The following is a 15970-nucleotide window of genomic DNA, read 5'->3' on the forward strand; positions in this document are numbered from 1 at the left end:
GTTGAACTTAATAACTTATGAGGACATTACCAAAGAAGGAATGTAATTTCAACAAGACTTCTATATCCACACCGCACGTCAGTGAGGATTGAGCTCAGAAGCCAGCATGTGTTGTGTGTGTAGTTTATTGGTCCAATAGTGGACCAAAACTAGTCCTACTTTTAATGAGGTAATCATATTTGCACAGTGTTGATTAGGTGGGAAGTCCTGTTAAAGTTCTGGTTACTGAAAAAGATGAACAGGCAGAGCCACTCTTGCCACATGACCATAGAAAACTACCCTCTCTTTTCTGACACAGAGACCCTTTCTATTTGGGAGGGGAGGAGTACTCTAACACTGGGCCTAGAATCTTTAGCAATCAATCCTTTTCTTTTTAATGACACACTCCAGGACTTGCAGCACTTCTGCACAGTGCTCCAGCTTCAGGTTGGTCAATAGGCTACACCCAGCTTGTAAACTCTTGCGGAGAGGGATACTTTCTCTGACAATCCAGTTGCTGAGGTTTTTGATTGATTTCACCCTGTTCCACCGACATCTCTCTGCTAACTTTTTTTGATGTTGGTAAAGTTTTCATCAGTGACACTTGGCTTCTTGCTTTAGCTGCTTATCTTATGAGACAGGTAATCTGGATCAGTGCTACTTTCAGTGCCATATCGTCGGCAAAGGCCAGACTATCTACTGTTAGCCTTTTCCTCCTGTAACCCAAGTTGATGAGTTCCTTGTGCCATTCCCTTACAACTGTTTCAAGGATTCTGTCGAAGAGGAGCTGGGAAGTGTGTCCCCTTGCCCGACTTCCTGTTTTAATCTTCCAAGACACGAGATGAGCATGGTGTGAAATGCACTTCGTTGTCAAACCTGAGATGATGATCGTATGACCTTAGGTACCATATGCAGGCATTATGATTTGACGCAGGTGGTGGAGAAACAGATCTCTATTGACCGATCTGTGGCCGAGTTTTAATTAATTTTGTTGGGGAAGCACCAGATTGTGAAGGTGATTGGGTTCAGATACTGAGGATAAAGAATTATCCACAATCTATATAAAAACCATAAGAATCGAGGGCTATGAAAAAGAAGCATCAATCCAGAAAGGAGTGAGGCAAGGCTGCAGTTTGTCCTCCTTCCTTTTAAATGTTTATAAAGAACAGGCAGTTAAGGAAACAATGAGGAATTTGGAAGGGGAATCACAATCCAAGGAGAGGATGTCAAAACCCTGAGATTTGCTGATAATATTGTTATTTTATCTAAGACTGCAGAAGATCCGGAGAAATTGCTGACTGGTTTGGACGGAGTCTTGGGTAAGGAGTACAAGGTGAAAATAAATAAGTCCAAAACAAAGTTTGGGAGTGCAGTCGAACAAACTCAGGTGATGCAGAAAATATTAGATTAGGAAATGAAGTTTTAAAGGAACTAGATAAATATTTTTACTTGGGTAGTAAAATAACTAACGATGGCAGAAGTAAGGAGGACATAAAATGCAGACTAGCACAAGCAAGGCAGAGCTTTCTTAAGAGAATAAATTTGCTCACCTCAAACATTGATATTGGAATTAGAAAGATGTTCTTGAAGACTTTCATCTGGAGTGTGGCATTGTATGGAAGTGAGACACGGACCATAGCTAGCTCAGAAAAAAAAGCAAATAGAAGCTTTTAAAATGTGGTGTTACAGAAGAATGCTGAAAGTGAGATGGATAGATCGAATCAAAGATGAATCGAATTGCTGAGAGAAGATCGATGGCCAAATTTGACGAGAAGAGATGGAATGATAGGACGCATTTTAAGACACCCAGGACTTGTTCAGTTGGTTTTTGAGGGAAGTGTAGGCATTCAGAACGGTAGGGGTAGACCAAGGTATGAATGTGAGAAGTAGACTAGAGCAGATGTAGGATGCAGCAGTTATGTAGAAATGAATAGGTTTGCACAAGAGAGTTGCATCAAACCAGTCTGTGGACTGATGGCTCAAACAAACACCAGAGATCATCGTACAACATGGAATGTGAAAATACTTTTCTCCACTCTTCAAAAATCAGGCTACATCAATGTTGGGATGTGGATGCTGGCTCATTACATCTAATCCCCAGAGATAGCACTGCAGGTAAGTTGTTTTGAAACGTAATGAGCTCGGTGCACCTGCCATCTGTCAGATTAGAAAACATCTGTGCTATTAGAAATGTAATATGTAGCTGACCTTGAGTTTGGTCTTGCTGGTCTTCATTTCTCCTGTGTGAGCTTGTCATAATCATCTTAATTGGCTTTGCATGTGAGCTGTGTCTGACCTAATGAGAGAAACTGGGTCACTGGGTTAATGGTGTTAGTTAGCAAATTGTGTGAAGCCACACAATACCTAGATTACAACTCATATGTAGAGAGACAATAGGATAAACACAATACAGAGGCAAGGACAAACATGAAAACACTAAAGGACATCAGTCCCAATGAGCTGCTCTCTGCTTCCCAGCTTCAACACTCATTGAGGGGGCTGTTGACAGGTCTTCAGTATTGATTTGGAAAATGTAGGATCCAAAGCCTGCCACTTTGTTCCTTCTTCTAACCAGTTTGCTCTGTCTATACCTCTATCTCATTCAAAGTCATCCTTTGACTTCAATTCCTGACAAAACTTTCTTTGGAATACTCTAGTTTTGTGAATGCATCACACGTCCAAGTCGCCTTCCTTTTACCCTATCAGTTTCTCCTTGCAATTTACGTACACCCACTCTTTTCTCTGTCTCCTCATTCCTTCTGTGTTCTCCCTAGAAAGTTTCGTCAGCTTGTGGCAGGAATGAGTAGCCAAGCGGGGAATACTACGTAAAAAAATGAATATGATTAAATTTCAATTTAGGCCCCTCAGGGTATTAACAATGTCAAAATTGAATTATTTTAGTGTTATTATCTGAACAAGACATATCGGAGTATTTTGAATGATTATAGTGTTCTACTGCTCATTCACAATCGTGTAACACCAGGCCTTATCACTTGATGGCTGTGGAGTGCTGTACAAGTTTGTGACGTCATGCAAAATCGAGGGCTCGCGTGCGATTCCACGCTAATCCAGACATCGCTCGTGCACGACACTGCGTGATAATTTAAATTTACCTTGAGTGAAAAGAATTATGTTGTGTTAAGTGTCGTTCTAATCGTGACTTCAAGATTTTAAAACTGTGATTATTTGAAGTTTTCTCCAGATACTTTTAGGGGCATCATAAGTCCCATTTTAAGAGTGCTTATATGTGCATTGATATAATGATATGTATATTTACAATTGCCTGTTCTCATATTTGGCTGAAGATGACTCTCACCAGCGTTGAAACTAGTTCCAAGTAAATGTTATAACTTATTTAGTTTAATATTAGTATTGAAAAGGTGGATTTTTAATTTTACTTATCTATTACTGCGTGATGAGGTAAACATTTTAAACTCCTATGTAATCGATGCAATTATGATGACAATAATGAAGATTTACCATGTACATAAACTGTTTTATAGTATTTACATTTTATTTTGGAACATATAATGACTCAGATATGTATTATTATGTAACTAGCACATATCTGGGTTATGTTAGCCAGGCAATATGTGAAAACAGCAGAGCGGTGCACCCATTAAGAAGGTCCTAGGGAGAACACTGGTCCTTATTCTGTCTCATCTGCTCTATCCTTGCGTACTCCTTACGAACTTAGTTTCTATTCCTTTTCTTTCTGTCATTCAATGTCCATGTATTAATATTGGAGCAAAATAAGGAATATACACGAAACATGTAGTTAAACGGCTAAATACACCTACATCAGAGAAATTATCCTCAAATGAAAGCAAACGATTTAGTCTTTTAAGTGCTGACTTTTTTTATTCGTACGTAAACATTTCTTGTAGAAGCCTCAATTTTTAATTTATCAGTGGGGTGATTAGCTTAAGATGTTTATAAATGCCGGTTCTTTATAATCTAAATGTAAATGGAAAAATCTACACTGAGGCCTATGTTGAATTTAATTTTGAGAGAAAACAAAATTACACTTTTCGTGCCCACTTTATGTAGGCAACTAATACACGTAACTCCTTACAAGTACGTAAGCTGATATTTTAAAATACTTTCAAAAGCTGGAATGTGGTGATAGCTCAATGTTTTCCACCAGTTGTTTGTGATACCGATTTGTTTCATCAACAACCAGCTACACCATCTCCACTGGTAGATTAGTTTTTTTTTTTAAATCAATGATTTTGGGATTGTCATCAAACACTACTTGGCTCCCAGAGTCCGTCACGGTTACTTGAATGTCTGGTGGAGAAAAGTCATCCGTCCACCACGAAAATAGTGATGAAATAGCTTTTGAACTCGGTGTTTCTCTTCTTTCATTTTAAAGGAGGCTCTTGTTTCTTTCTCGCTTACAATATTTTCAGCACTCTCTTATCACTGTCACTTAACAATTCATTAAAATCATCATCATCATCACTTTCTGCTTTGGTTATTAACTGAAAGATTCTTCGATCCAAAATAACATCGCTGCAAGAGCAACCAGAGTGTTGTTCCGCCGTGCTTGTTTACATCACAGATGAGCTCCACAGACATCTACAAAAAGCTCTGTAAGTTACTTCCTGAAGCTATAAGCTGTGATCAATTAGTTCCACATAATGCCCAACAGATGGCAGAACATGCCAGAGATCGAATAGGCACTCGAAAATTAACTGGGAAACTAATAAAAAATTAAAGTTCCTGTGCACCGTCTATAGACAGGCGTAGCAGTGCTGGACTGGCCGGGTCAGCCCGTCTATAAGTGGGTGTGGCACTCATCGGGTTAAACCCTAGCAAATGCATGTCTGTTAATATTTAAAAAGCATTCTTTCACAATGTGTCGGGTATAGCCTCAGCTATCTTGTGCCGGCATTTTGATTTGATGACTGCCTGCTTGTCAGTTTCAAGATTTTGTATCTGCTAACAGGTGGCAGGGAAACCAGACATCTATTTGGATATCAAATGGACTTAAATGCACTTACCTCTGCCTGGTTTGAACTCGTGAACTTTGGATCCAGAGGTCCAGTAATATTATGTTCACTGGCTTCTCATGAAGGCAGTCATGGTTTGAATCTCTCCAACTTGTGACATTTTTTAAAATGAAGGGTTCTATGCAAAAACAGAATATCGCAGGTCTATGATCACTATGTTGCAAGGGCGTGTGTGCGCGTGTCCCTCTATAATGTACTAATGGTTCTTTTTGCCTGTTACAGTCTTGTTTGGCCTCTATTCCAACGAAAGCGGCAGCTATGTTGTACGTGAAGAGCTCCAGAGGCTACTGCAGGCTTGCGAGAGCGGATACGTTCCAGACTCCATCGCCAGCCTCTTTCCGGAGGTAAGGTATTGCATGGTGAGGAATATTGTAAATAATTCACCATCTGAAGGAATGTTGTAGTTGCGTGCAAACACAAGTTGGCAGGACAAGTTGGTTCAAAATAACTAGTGGGCTGAGTCAGGGAAGTGTTCTATCACCAATCCTGTTTGCCATAGTAATGGATGACATCAGGAGAACAGCAAAAGCATCGTATGGAGGAAGTGAAATGAACATGTTGTTATTTGCAGATGATGTTGTGATTTGGGGAGAAGACGACAGGAAGTTTCAAGAACAGTTGAATGTGGTGAATGGGAAGATAGAAGAATGCGGATTGAAAATAAGTGTAGAAAAGAGTAAAACTCTTGTTATGACTAGAGGTGAGAAAGAAGGGAAAGGTCAGATTAGACGTGCAGACAAGGCCCTGGAAGTAGTGGAAACGTTCAAATACCTGGGGAGAGAATTAATGGAGAATGCTAGACTGGATGTTGAAATTAGTAAGAGGATTCAAGCTGGAAGCTGTTTCTATCATAGTGTAAGAAATATGTTATGGAACAAAGATGTGCCAATGGAAGCAAAGGAAGCTATGTACAAGATGTATTACGTACCCATAACAACTTACGGAGCAGAAACATGGACAATGACAAAGAAGGATGAGAGTTGAAAACAGGCAGCCAAAATCAAGTTCTTGAGCAGTATGATACAGAAAAGAAGAGACAAAATAAGGAATGAGAAAATCCTAGAAGAAATTGGAGTGGAAAAAAATGAGTGATAGAATAGAGAAGAGCCGATTGAGATGGTTTGGACACATAAAGCGAATGAGTGACGAAAGAATGCCAAAAAGGTGATGGAAATGCAAATCCAAGGAAGGAGAGGCCGTGGACGACAATCCAACACAGTATTATAGAAAGAAACCTGGACTGGGACATTTTCCAGCTAACTCATTCATGGTTGCTGATGTTTTGCCCCGGCGTGCTAATTTGGGCTCATCAGTTGGTAAATAACGCACCTAACCAACAAGCATGGGTAGTGCGTACCATGGAGCCACTGCACTATGAGAGAAACTTTTCCATCAACATCATTCTGTTCACACTTGTTTCAGCTGAACTGAATTTTAGAAGATACTTCAAGTGCTAGTGTTTTAAGTGTTCAACCTGGTCTTGTGTGAAGTTCTTCAGATTGGAAGAAAACTGAGAACTTACACAAGACATGTGATAGTGATGAAAGTTTAACATCTAAACCTTTACTTATCTTGCACTGAATTTCAACCACACACACTTACTTCATAAATTTTATCTATAATTCATGTCTTGCCTTAACTTCTATTGATTTTGACTGATGATGGTGTCTAGCAGGACCGAAACTAGTTTAATCAAATATGTGTAACTTTTTAAAGGTTACAACAAATAGTATTGTATAGGAGGATGGAAACATTTAGCGTTTGATTTACATTATATTGCTCTTCTTTTTAAAGAAGCCTTTCTCGTAGACAGTCAAGATTTTCTTCTGATGACGCAGAGCACAGTTCTCTGTGAAACATAAAGAATTTCACCTTATTTTCTTGACACGGCATAAGCCCAAAAGCCTAGACAGTATCACATCTAAAAGTACGGGCCATGAAAGCATCAGTGGCAACAAATGAAATTAATTTTTAAGAAGTCTGATAGGAAAGAACAAAGTAAGAAATGAGGAGGTCATGAAGGAATTCAAAGTGGAAAAACTTTACGACAGAATGGAGAGGGATAAACTGATATGGTTTGGACGCGTTAGAGGGTGGAAGAGGGAAGGAAGACAAAGAGGATGAGTGAGAAACAGAAGAGAGATCCAGAGTAAGGTGGTTGAAAAAGATCAAGTTTAGTGTAGTTAGAAGAAACATGGATTGGAACACAGTTAAAGGAACAGAGATGCCTGGATAGAGGACGATGGAAAGGTGCTATAAAAACATTCCAACCTGGCGGGAAATGATTCGAGAAGTTATATATACCTAGGAAGATAGGAATGTTGAAAGGAACACAATGGCAGTTCAGTGTGGGGAGAAGGAGAAATAGAAAGGACAAGGACAATTTCCGCATCTTCGTACACTGCTATATTCGTCTTTGTCTCTTCCCTTTTCTGTCTGGCTTTCTTCTTATCCTACATTTCCCATATGGAGAGTTTGGCCCTCGGAGTGTTGATGAATGAGCCTGTCGGGTGCTCTGAGCTATTCCTCATTTGTTTTTTATCCTGTTGTATGTTCATTTTCCTGTGTTTCTATTCATGACACGATTGTTTCAGACATTGTGAGACATGTGAAAGTCTTGAAACTTTCTGCTCACTTCCTGGACTTGACACTATAATGCACATGTTTACAGAAGGACCGAGCAACGTACGAGGAATTCAGGGACTGGCTGAAGACTCACCCCGATGCCACGTCTCTCAGTCGATGGCTGCTGTCCGAGCCTTGTACCGTCACTCTCAGCAACGAGCTGGAAACGCCGACCTTCTATCAGACGTTAGCCGGAGTTACTCACTGTAAGTTCCCCCTAGATTTCACTGTTATGTGATCAATCCTTGGAAGTCTCTTTCGTAACAAAGGAAATGAACAACGTTGTGTCTGTGTTTCAAAATTTCTTAATTACCTTTTGTTGGCTGATGAAATTTGAATGAGTGGTAAGGTTTACTTTTAGAAAAACTTTACTTTATCATCCACCTAATCAATACAGTTTACCCTCAAACAGTACATAGCAGTCATTCTCAGCTATTAATAATAAAATTAGAATTAGGACATAGGACGTCATAAACGAATATGTGGATTTTTAATGTGTCCACTTGTGTGTTTTTATTTGTAGGCCTAACTCAGGAGGTTTAACCCCCCACTCCTTCTGTTTGACATCACTGTGTCCTAATGCTAATTTTTTTAATTAATAGCTGAGGATGTACTGTTTGAGAGTAAACTGTATTGATGAGGTGGATAATAAACTAAAGTTTTTGTAAAACGTAAGTCATATCCGTCAATACGGGCCCAAGCATGAAATTTATTCCTTATACATGTGCTAAGGTATAGTTACATTGTGATTATTGATATGTGATCCTGTAGAAAATGGATGGAGTGGTGCATGTAGACATGTGCACAGAATTCATGCAGAAGAAAAACATGGGTCCACTGCATCCTTCGTGATTGGAGGCTAGAGTAAGAAAGGTGGTGGTCAGGGGAGTGGTGCTTCCCCAGATGTGAGCATAGGACAAAAAGATGGGAAGATGAGGCTGTTTGAGAACTGTAATGTGGGGACAGCAGGATCCAGGTTCTGCAGTAGCCGCATATACGTTTGGTAGATGAAGTGGAGTCACGGTGAAGCTATATGTAGACAGAAGGTGCTTGAGTTGGTCATAGTAGGTGAGAATGGTTCTAAGGTATGGTGGGTGCCTGGGTGCCTGAATGTGTCTGGAACTTGTGGGAAGATGACTATAGGTGTGGGGTGAGGATGAGAGAAAAATTGAATGCTTGTTTAATACGTGACTGATTTTGTGTAGACCAGGATGGTATTTGGTTATGAGGTCAGGTTCCTTGGGGAGTCTCGAGACAGAGTTCATGGCTCAGATCTGACAGTCAACCATGTAGGTGAGATTACCCCTACCAGTGAGGACCTTCCTGAGGTTGTCATCGTAGGAGGTTGCACAAAGCTCAGTGGTAGAGATCGTTCTGTTGGAGTGAAGATGGTGCTGGGGGTTGGTGGGTTTAGCTTGTACAGAGCTATTGACTGGAGGTGAACGTCAAGGAAGTTCATGGTTCCACAGGACCACCAGTGAACTTCCTCTCCACCCCTCCTCATTCACTATTGTGGTCCAGTCTGTGATCCATCTTGTTCTTTGATTTCCTCGACCTTTCTTTGACCCATTTAGTGTGTCAAGCCATCTCAACATGTTCCTCTCTCTTTCATCCTACAACTCCTTGTGTGTTCACTTTCAACTCCAACCCTTCTTGTTTTCTGGACCACACTCCTGGATGGAGGCCGAGCCTCTGCCCTATTGATACATGTTTATCCCACAGCATTTGCCATTAGTTCAATTCCTACGTACTACTTGTAGATGCCTTATTCCTCCTCTTTCTTCAGTCTCTTCTCTGTTCGTTCTCTGCACAGATCTTCATTCTTCAGTCTTTTCTCGTACAACATCCATCTGTTCCTGTACCTCAGAGTCATCCTTTCTTTTCCCAGATCGCAATACCATCCGCAAACAAGATTACATTAATTTTCATTCCTTCATAATCTTGTTCATTAACGGTGGTGACAGAACACTTCCTTGTCCCAGTTGTGTAGACTTAGTAACGAGGAAGTTCTCCTCAAGAAGTTGGTATAGGACGAGGCCATCCCGGTGCCCATAGCGATGGCACAAATCTGATGGAATAATTGCCACTTGAAGTTGAAAGCGTGTGAGGTAGACGAGAGAGGACAGTGGGTTGTCAGTGTTTGGGGTGTTAGTGTAGCAGTGGGGACTAGAAGGCATGTAGTCTTAGAGGGGAGGGATTTTATAAGATTGGCAAGATTTTCTAGAAAATGGCTGTGTCACAAATGTATGAGTTGAGGGGACAGACATAAGGTTGAAGATGTTGATCACCAAGAATTGTGAAACAATCTTGGCTGGAAACAATGTTTCCTGGGTTGTGAATCTTAGGGCTGGTTTGGGATGAGGAGCTAGGTGTGATGAAAATAATAATAATAATAATAATAATATTACCAAGTACATTGCACTTGGGAGATATTCTGGTGGCACAGTAGAATAACGACAAAATTAAATTAAAACCATTCATGAGAGAACACTTCCTTGCCTCAGTTTTGTAGGCTTAGTAGCGAGGAAATTCTGCTTGAGATTTCCCATGAAGAAGTTACATTAAAAAAATATTACAAAATATAATATAAGAACAAGATATTTGGTGATAATGAAAGAATAGAATAAAGACATTCATTAAAACAAGTAACAAAAAATACCTCACAATTCAACTTTTCTGAAGAATAGTCTGACATTGTTATTAAAAGCAGTTGCATAGAAAGTAATACAACATTTCTGGAAAATAAAATATTCCTTTACATTTATGGTAACATCCCTATAATGCAGTCACTCCAACCATACTGTAGGTAGGTGGTAGAGAGTTGTCATTCTCATAGTCTTGTTTGGTTTACTTATAGTGGAGGAAACAGACATCATTGAGCTGGAGAAGAGGTACTGGCTACTCAAAGGACAGTCTCGGACGGGGAAGCTGGACCTCGACACGCTCGTCCCTCTCATCAGTCCACCCGTACCTCTGTCCGTGTGCTCCGGTGTGTTTGCGGCCTTCGACGAGAATCGCGACAGCCACATAGACTTCAAGGAGATGGCCTGCGGCATCTCAGCAGCCTGCAGGGGACCTCTTACTGAGAGACAGAAATGTGAGTTGGTGATGGATTAGTAATTTGTTGTTGTAGTACATACATTATACTAATATAACAGAAATTGAAATTTTAAAGTAGACCATTGCCAGAGTTCTTACCACCTAAATAGCATTGGGTTTAGCTGACGTGGGGTGTTTCATTATTCAGTAGAAGAGATGTTCGATTGTCTGCTGTTCGCTGCAATCAAGTAAAACTGTGCCAGTCGGGCAGTGCCATTTATACACTGTAAGTTCTCTCCAGATCTCGAGACTTTAGCTTGTGATCTGCTCAGGATAGCTGTCATTTAAGGCTATGTTGACTTGTACCACACTACCTTGCAGAGTAGCATAAGGAGTTGATCAAATGAAACGCACTGTTAGTAGTTGATGGAGTAGGCAATATGTACCTTGGTTTGTGGCCTGTCTGAGTGGAGACAGTTGAAGCAGCAGTGGTCTTTATTGAATACATCCAGACGATTACAACCAGTGAGCTTAGTAACAGGACATCTGTTAGTGCCAAAGAAGATGTAATCATCACATTCAGTACTATCTCTGAAGGCAGCATGAAGTGGAAATGAAATATGCCTGTGTTCTGCAGTAAGAGGGTGCTACCAAAGTTTAAAGGAAAACTCTACATGACGATGATGAGGCCTGCGCCGACTTATGCTTTGAACATTCTGTAAACACCACAAGTGTTTTCTAAATGCCATAGAGATGCTTAGAATGTTAGAATGAGTTTCGAAGAAGGATCATATCCAAAATGAGCGCATCAGAAGCAGGAGACTGTCATGAAGAATGTTCAGTGCAAGCAGGTAACATAGTTCCAGATGGTAAAGAACCAGCAGTGCAAGAACTTTTGACCTTAAGCTACTAGGGATGTAGGGGTGTTCAAAGAAGTGAAACGTCTAAGAACAGACGAGGTGACGACTTTATGGCCACTCTGAAGTTGTAACTCAGATATATTCCACCAATAAAATGCAACTGTATTGTGCTAACCCTGGAGAATCTGTGCTAGCGGCTCCAAAATGAGAGCGTTATCAGTGCAGTACATTGAAGGCAGAGCGAGGTAGAAGATAGAAAAGGACGTGCCACCATCATTAATTTTAAGAGGACTGTAATAAGTATTAATGTTGCTATGCAACCTAACTGAACTATAACAGTAGCCATTGTGCGTCCCGCTGGAGACGTCGCAACTAACGGTAAAGCTTGTTCGTACTGCTGTTGGTGTACTATGTAGGGAGCTTTGTAAAACCTGCGGCCATCAGCGCACCAGGTGGAGAACAGCGGAGTGAAGAGGGAAAATAAAGTGATGTCAGTGTATTTATGACACAACTACTATCCAACAAGAACAGGGTTTCTGACAAAACATTGATTTTACACGTTGTGTGTTTGCAAAAGACTTATTTTATCATGTGTTTCATGAAATAATTTGACCAAATAATAATAATAATAATAATAATAATAATAATAATAATAATAATAATAATAATCCCGTGTGGGGATTTACCAGTTACCTCCATCGGGCGCGTCCCATTGGAATTGGGGAAGCTCGCTGGCTCTGCCGCCAGCAGAGTCAGAGGGTAGTAGGGAAATAAAATACCACCGTGAAAAAAGAACTGGTCCCTTGCCTGGGTTACGGCGAAGACTGGTAAATGACCAGAAGCCAGAAAACATCTTGAGGCAACCTCTAGGGCTAACAACCCTAGTTGTAAAAGGATGGGTACCCGTCCAAAGCAGAGTCAAGTCAAAAAGCATGATGGCACAACATTTCTAGAAACATACCCCAGGGGGTAAATCTTCGGATAAATCCCTCGTCGTGAACGCCACGGCGCACGAGTCTCATTCAGATTCTGGGGGAGACTCGACATCATGCAAGAGACGAGTCGGAGCGTCTCGGTGTACCCCGAAGAGTCAAAAACTCAGGCCAAAATCTAAAACCATTCTAGCAACTTTCAACATAAATTCACTTACACAAACTGGCAAGCTGAAAACCCTCACCAAAGCTCTTCACGAAAATCAGATATCCATAATGGCCCTACAGGAAACAAGGTACCCGGATGAAGAGATTTTTGAATCCGAAGGCTACCGATTTTTCAAGAGCAAAGCGCAAAGAGGAATCCTCAATGGAGCTGTGATGCTTGGAACCGCGTTTGCTGTTAGAACCAAGATCCTTAAATCGGTTGCAAATTTCAAACCTGTGAATGACAGATTGTCTATACTCACAATTAAATGCGCGAACAAAACCTACGCCCTAGTTAACGCACATGCTCCTACAAACGATAAGAACAAGTCTGGTCCAGACGAAGTTGATAATTTCTGGGACCTACTGGATGAAAAATTAAACTAAATCCCCAAACACCATGTCAAGCTTCTTTTGGGTGACTTCAATGCCCAACTAGGTCGTGAACAGAAGTACAAGAAAGTTATAGGAAATTACCTGCTCACAAAAGAACCAATCCCAATGGCAAAAGACTGGTGTCCATTTGCGAAAATCACAACCTGCAGGTCATGTCGACCCACTTTCGCCATCTTCCCAGCAAGCAAATGACTTGGCGTTCTCCCGTCCAAACTCTTGGAGAGTTCCAAATTGATCACGTTGCAATCTCCAGGAGAAACAGCCCTGAGATTATGAATGTCAAGGTAAAGAAAGGCATGAATGTGGCCTCAGATCACTATATGTCTCTTATCAAATTCAAACCAATTCCCGCAAACACAAGGAAGACAACCAAACAGATCACACGCTTCGACAATGATAAACTTCGGCAAAGGGTCGAGGAGTTCCAGGAGAAGGCTAGACCAAATGACTGTGACTTTAACAACGCCAAAAATCTCCTTGTTGAGGCCGCCAAAGACGTTGCAGAAATCAAGAGAAGCAAAAAGCATGCCTGGTGGAATGGTACCTGCGAATCAGTCCTCCAAGAAAGACTCAATGCGTGGAAACAGTACTACTCTACGAAATCAGAAAATGATTGGGAAACCTACAAAACCCAACGTGCCCAAGCAGCTAGGGTGTTCAGAACTGAGAAACGTAAATACGAAAAATCTCTCATTGAAAAGATAGAACAAAACTTTAGGAAGAATGAAAGCAGAGAGTACTACAGGGCTTTCAAACGCAAACTCACTGGCTATAAACCACCATCTCTATGCTTTGAGCGAAAGGATGGCACTCTGGCGACGTCAAATGAAGAAAATTGCAGCATTCTGGCAGACTACTTCAAGAATTTACTTAATTGCTCTAAACCGCAAAGCCCCATTGAGACCAAGGAACCCTTACTCAGGTACCCAGATTCCCGACCACCCGACAGAGATGAAATCAAGCGCCACATTGCCCGTCTCAAAAATAACAAAGCGCCGGGGGAAGACTCAGTAGTAGCAGAACTATGGAAGTATGCCCCAGAGGAATCACTTGATATCTTGCAAAAGCAAATAGAAGAAATTTGGAACAAGGAGACCCTACCAGAAGATTGGAAAATAGCTTTGATCCATCCATTACACAAAAAAGGCAGCATGAAGAACATCAACAACTACAGAGGAATATCTTTGCTACCCGTGACTTACAAAATTCTATCACTTGCCATCCTGGAGCGTTTGGAAGCACAAGTCGAACATCAAATAGGTGAATACCAAGGAGGGTTCAGAAAAGGTCGCTCAACAGCCGAACAGATCCAAAATCTCAAAACGCTCATCAGATATTGTACACTAAGGTCCAAGCAGTATGTGTCTGTCTTTGTGGACTTTAAGAAAGCGTACGACTGCATTGACCGGGAAGTCCTGCTAAACATCTTAAATGAATTTGGAGTTGATTTGAAACTGCTGGCATTAATTAGAGCCACCCTGACTGATACAAAATCCAAGGTGAAGTTCCACGGATGTCTCTCGCATTCCTTTGACATCAAAACAGGAGTCCGACAAGGTGATGGGCTATCCCCGATACTCTTCAACTGTGTTCTTGAAAAGATCATCAGAACCTGGCGGGTGAGATTACAGGAAACCAACTACAGTGCATTGAGAATAGGAACCAAATCCAAGGGGATCACAACAGACTGCTTAGCATTTGCCGATGATATTGCTGTTCTCTCAAACGACATAGAAACCGCTAGAGCTCAAGTTGAAATTTTAAAGGAAATTGCCGAACAAACTGGTTTGCAGATATCGTTTGAGAAAACGGAAGTAATGACTAACATCAAAGAGGCTCCACCAAAACTCCATATGAAATATGGGGACATCACCCGAGTAGACAAATTCAAATACCTGGGTGAGATAATCATGAAAAATGGACTGGACAAAGAAGCACTTCAGGAGCGAGTACGCAAACTGGAAATAGCCTACCAAACATCCCGCACAATCTACAGCAAAATATACCTTTCCCAAAACACCAAGATACGTCACTATGAAACAGTTCTGAAGCCAGTAGTTCTATATGCAGCCGAAACCCTGTCTCTAAATGCCAACAAAGGACTCCTTGAAGAACTGGAGAAAAAAGAACGCAAAATTGTGAGAGGAATCTTGGGATCAAAGTACAGAAATGGAATCCATCAAAAGAGATCCAACGAGGAAGTCTACAGCAAAATATAGAAAATTACCGACACAATCAGAAAAAGACGACCCACTCACAAAGAATGAGGGAAATTTGGGCTCTAAAGAAGGCCAAGTTCAGTGTCAAATGCAACAAGACTTAACGTGGTCCTTGATGGCCCCAGCGAATTATATATATAATAATAATAATAATAATAATAATCGTATGACCTCTGGTACCGTTGTACAGACTGAAGTGGTGCCATCTTGGCAGCTCGCTACCAATTTCAACATTTGGATTATGCTGCGATCTAGCAACAGAAGTGGAATTCTACTGGTGCGGATACTATGGCCAAGTTACTGGCGGCACTGAGTACACACCTTTAACACGTCGACAGCAATGACGTGGAGTGCCAAGGTTTTTGACAGTCCTTCAGACTTGTGTTGGATGCTCTACCACTGATACACCAGAGCTTTACAGAAGGTGCAAAATGCTGTAATAACCGTGAAGTGTCTCGACACTTTTGTATGTAGAGGGAAATTTGATTGATCCACCTTTTTTTCAATCAAATCAAATTTCCCTCTATATATGTTATCTCCTTTCAATACGGACCAGATATGAAGTTTTTGATGTTGAACTTTTGTCTGTCTCGCATTTGAATGAACACAGGAACTACTATAACACATATTTCATGGAACTTGCCAATATTAAAGTAGACATATGCTACCTCAGTCCATTGAGTAGGAGGTGAGAAATA

The 15970-nt window shown here is 40.9% G+C and overlaps 1 protein-coding gene across 1 annotated transcript in view; it reads left to right on the forward strand.

Moving 5' to 3' along the window:
* Window positions 1–15970, forward strand: part of Usp32 (Ubiquitin specific protease 32) — a 187024-nt gene that overhangs the window by 18731 nt on the left and 152323 nt on the right. The window contains exons 4-6 of the mRNA XM_068230610.1: window positions 5217–5338; window positions 7666–7825; window positions 10477–10716. Of these exons, the coding sequence (XP_068086711.1) occupies window positions 5217–5338; window positions 7666–7825; window positions 10477–10716 (522 nt within the window). The remainder of the gene's footprint in view (window positions 1–5216; window positions 5339–7665; window positions 7826–10476; window positions 10717–15970) is intronic.

Source organism: Anabrus simplex, chromosome X (assembly GCF_040414725.1).
Source record: "Anabrus simplex isolate iqAnaSimp1 chromosome X, ASM4041472v1, whole genome shotgun sequence".
NCBI lineage: Eukaryota > Metazoa > Arthropoda > Insecta > Orthoptera > Tettigoniidae > Anabrus > Anabrus simplex.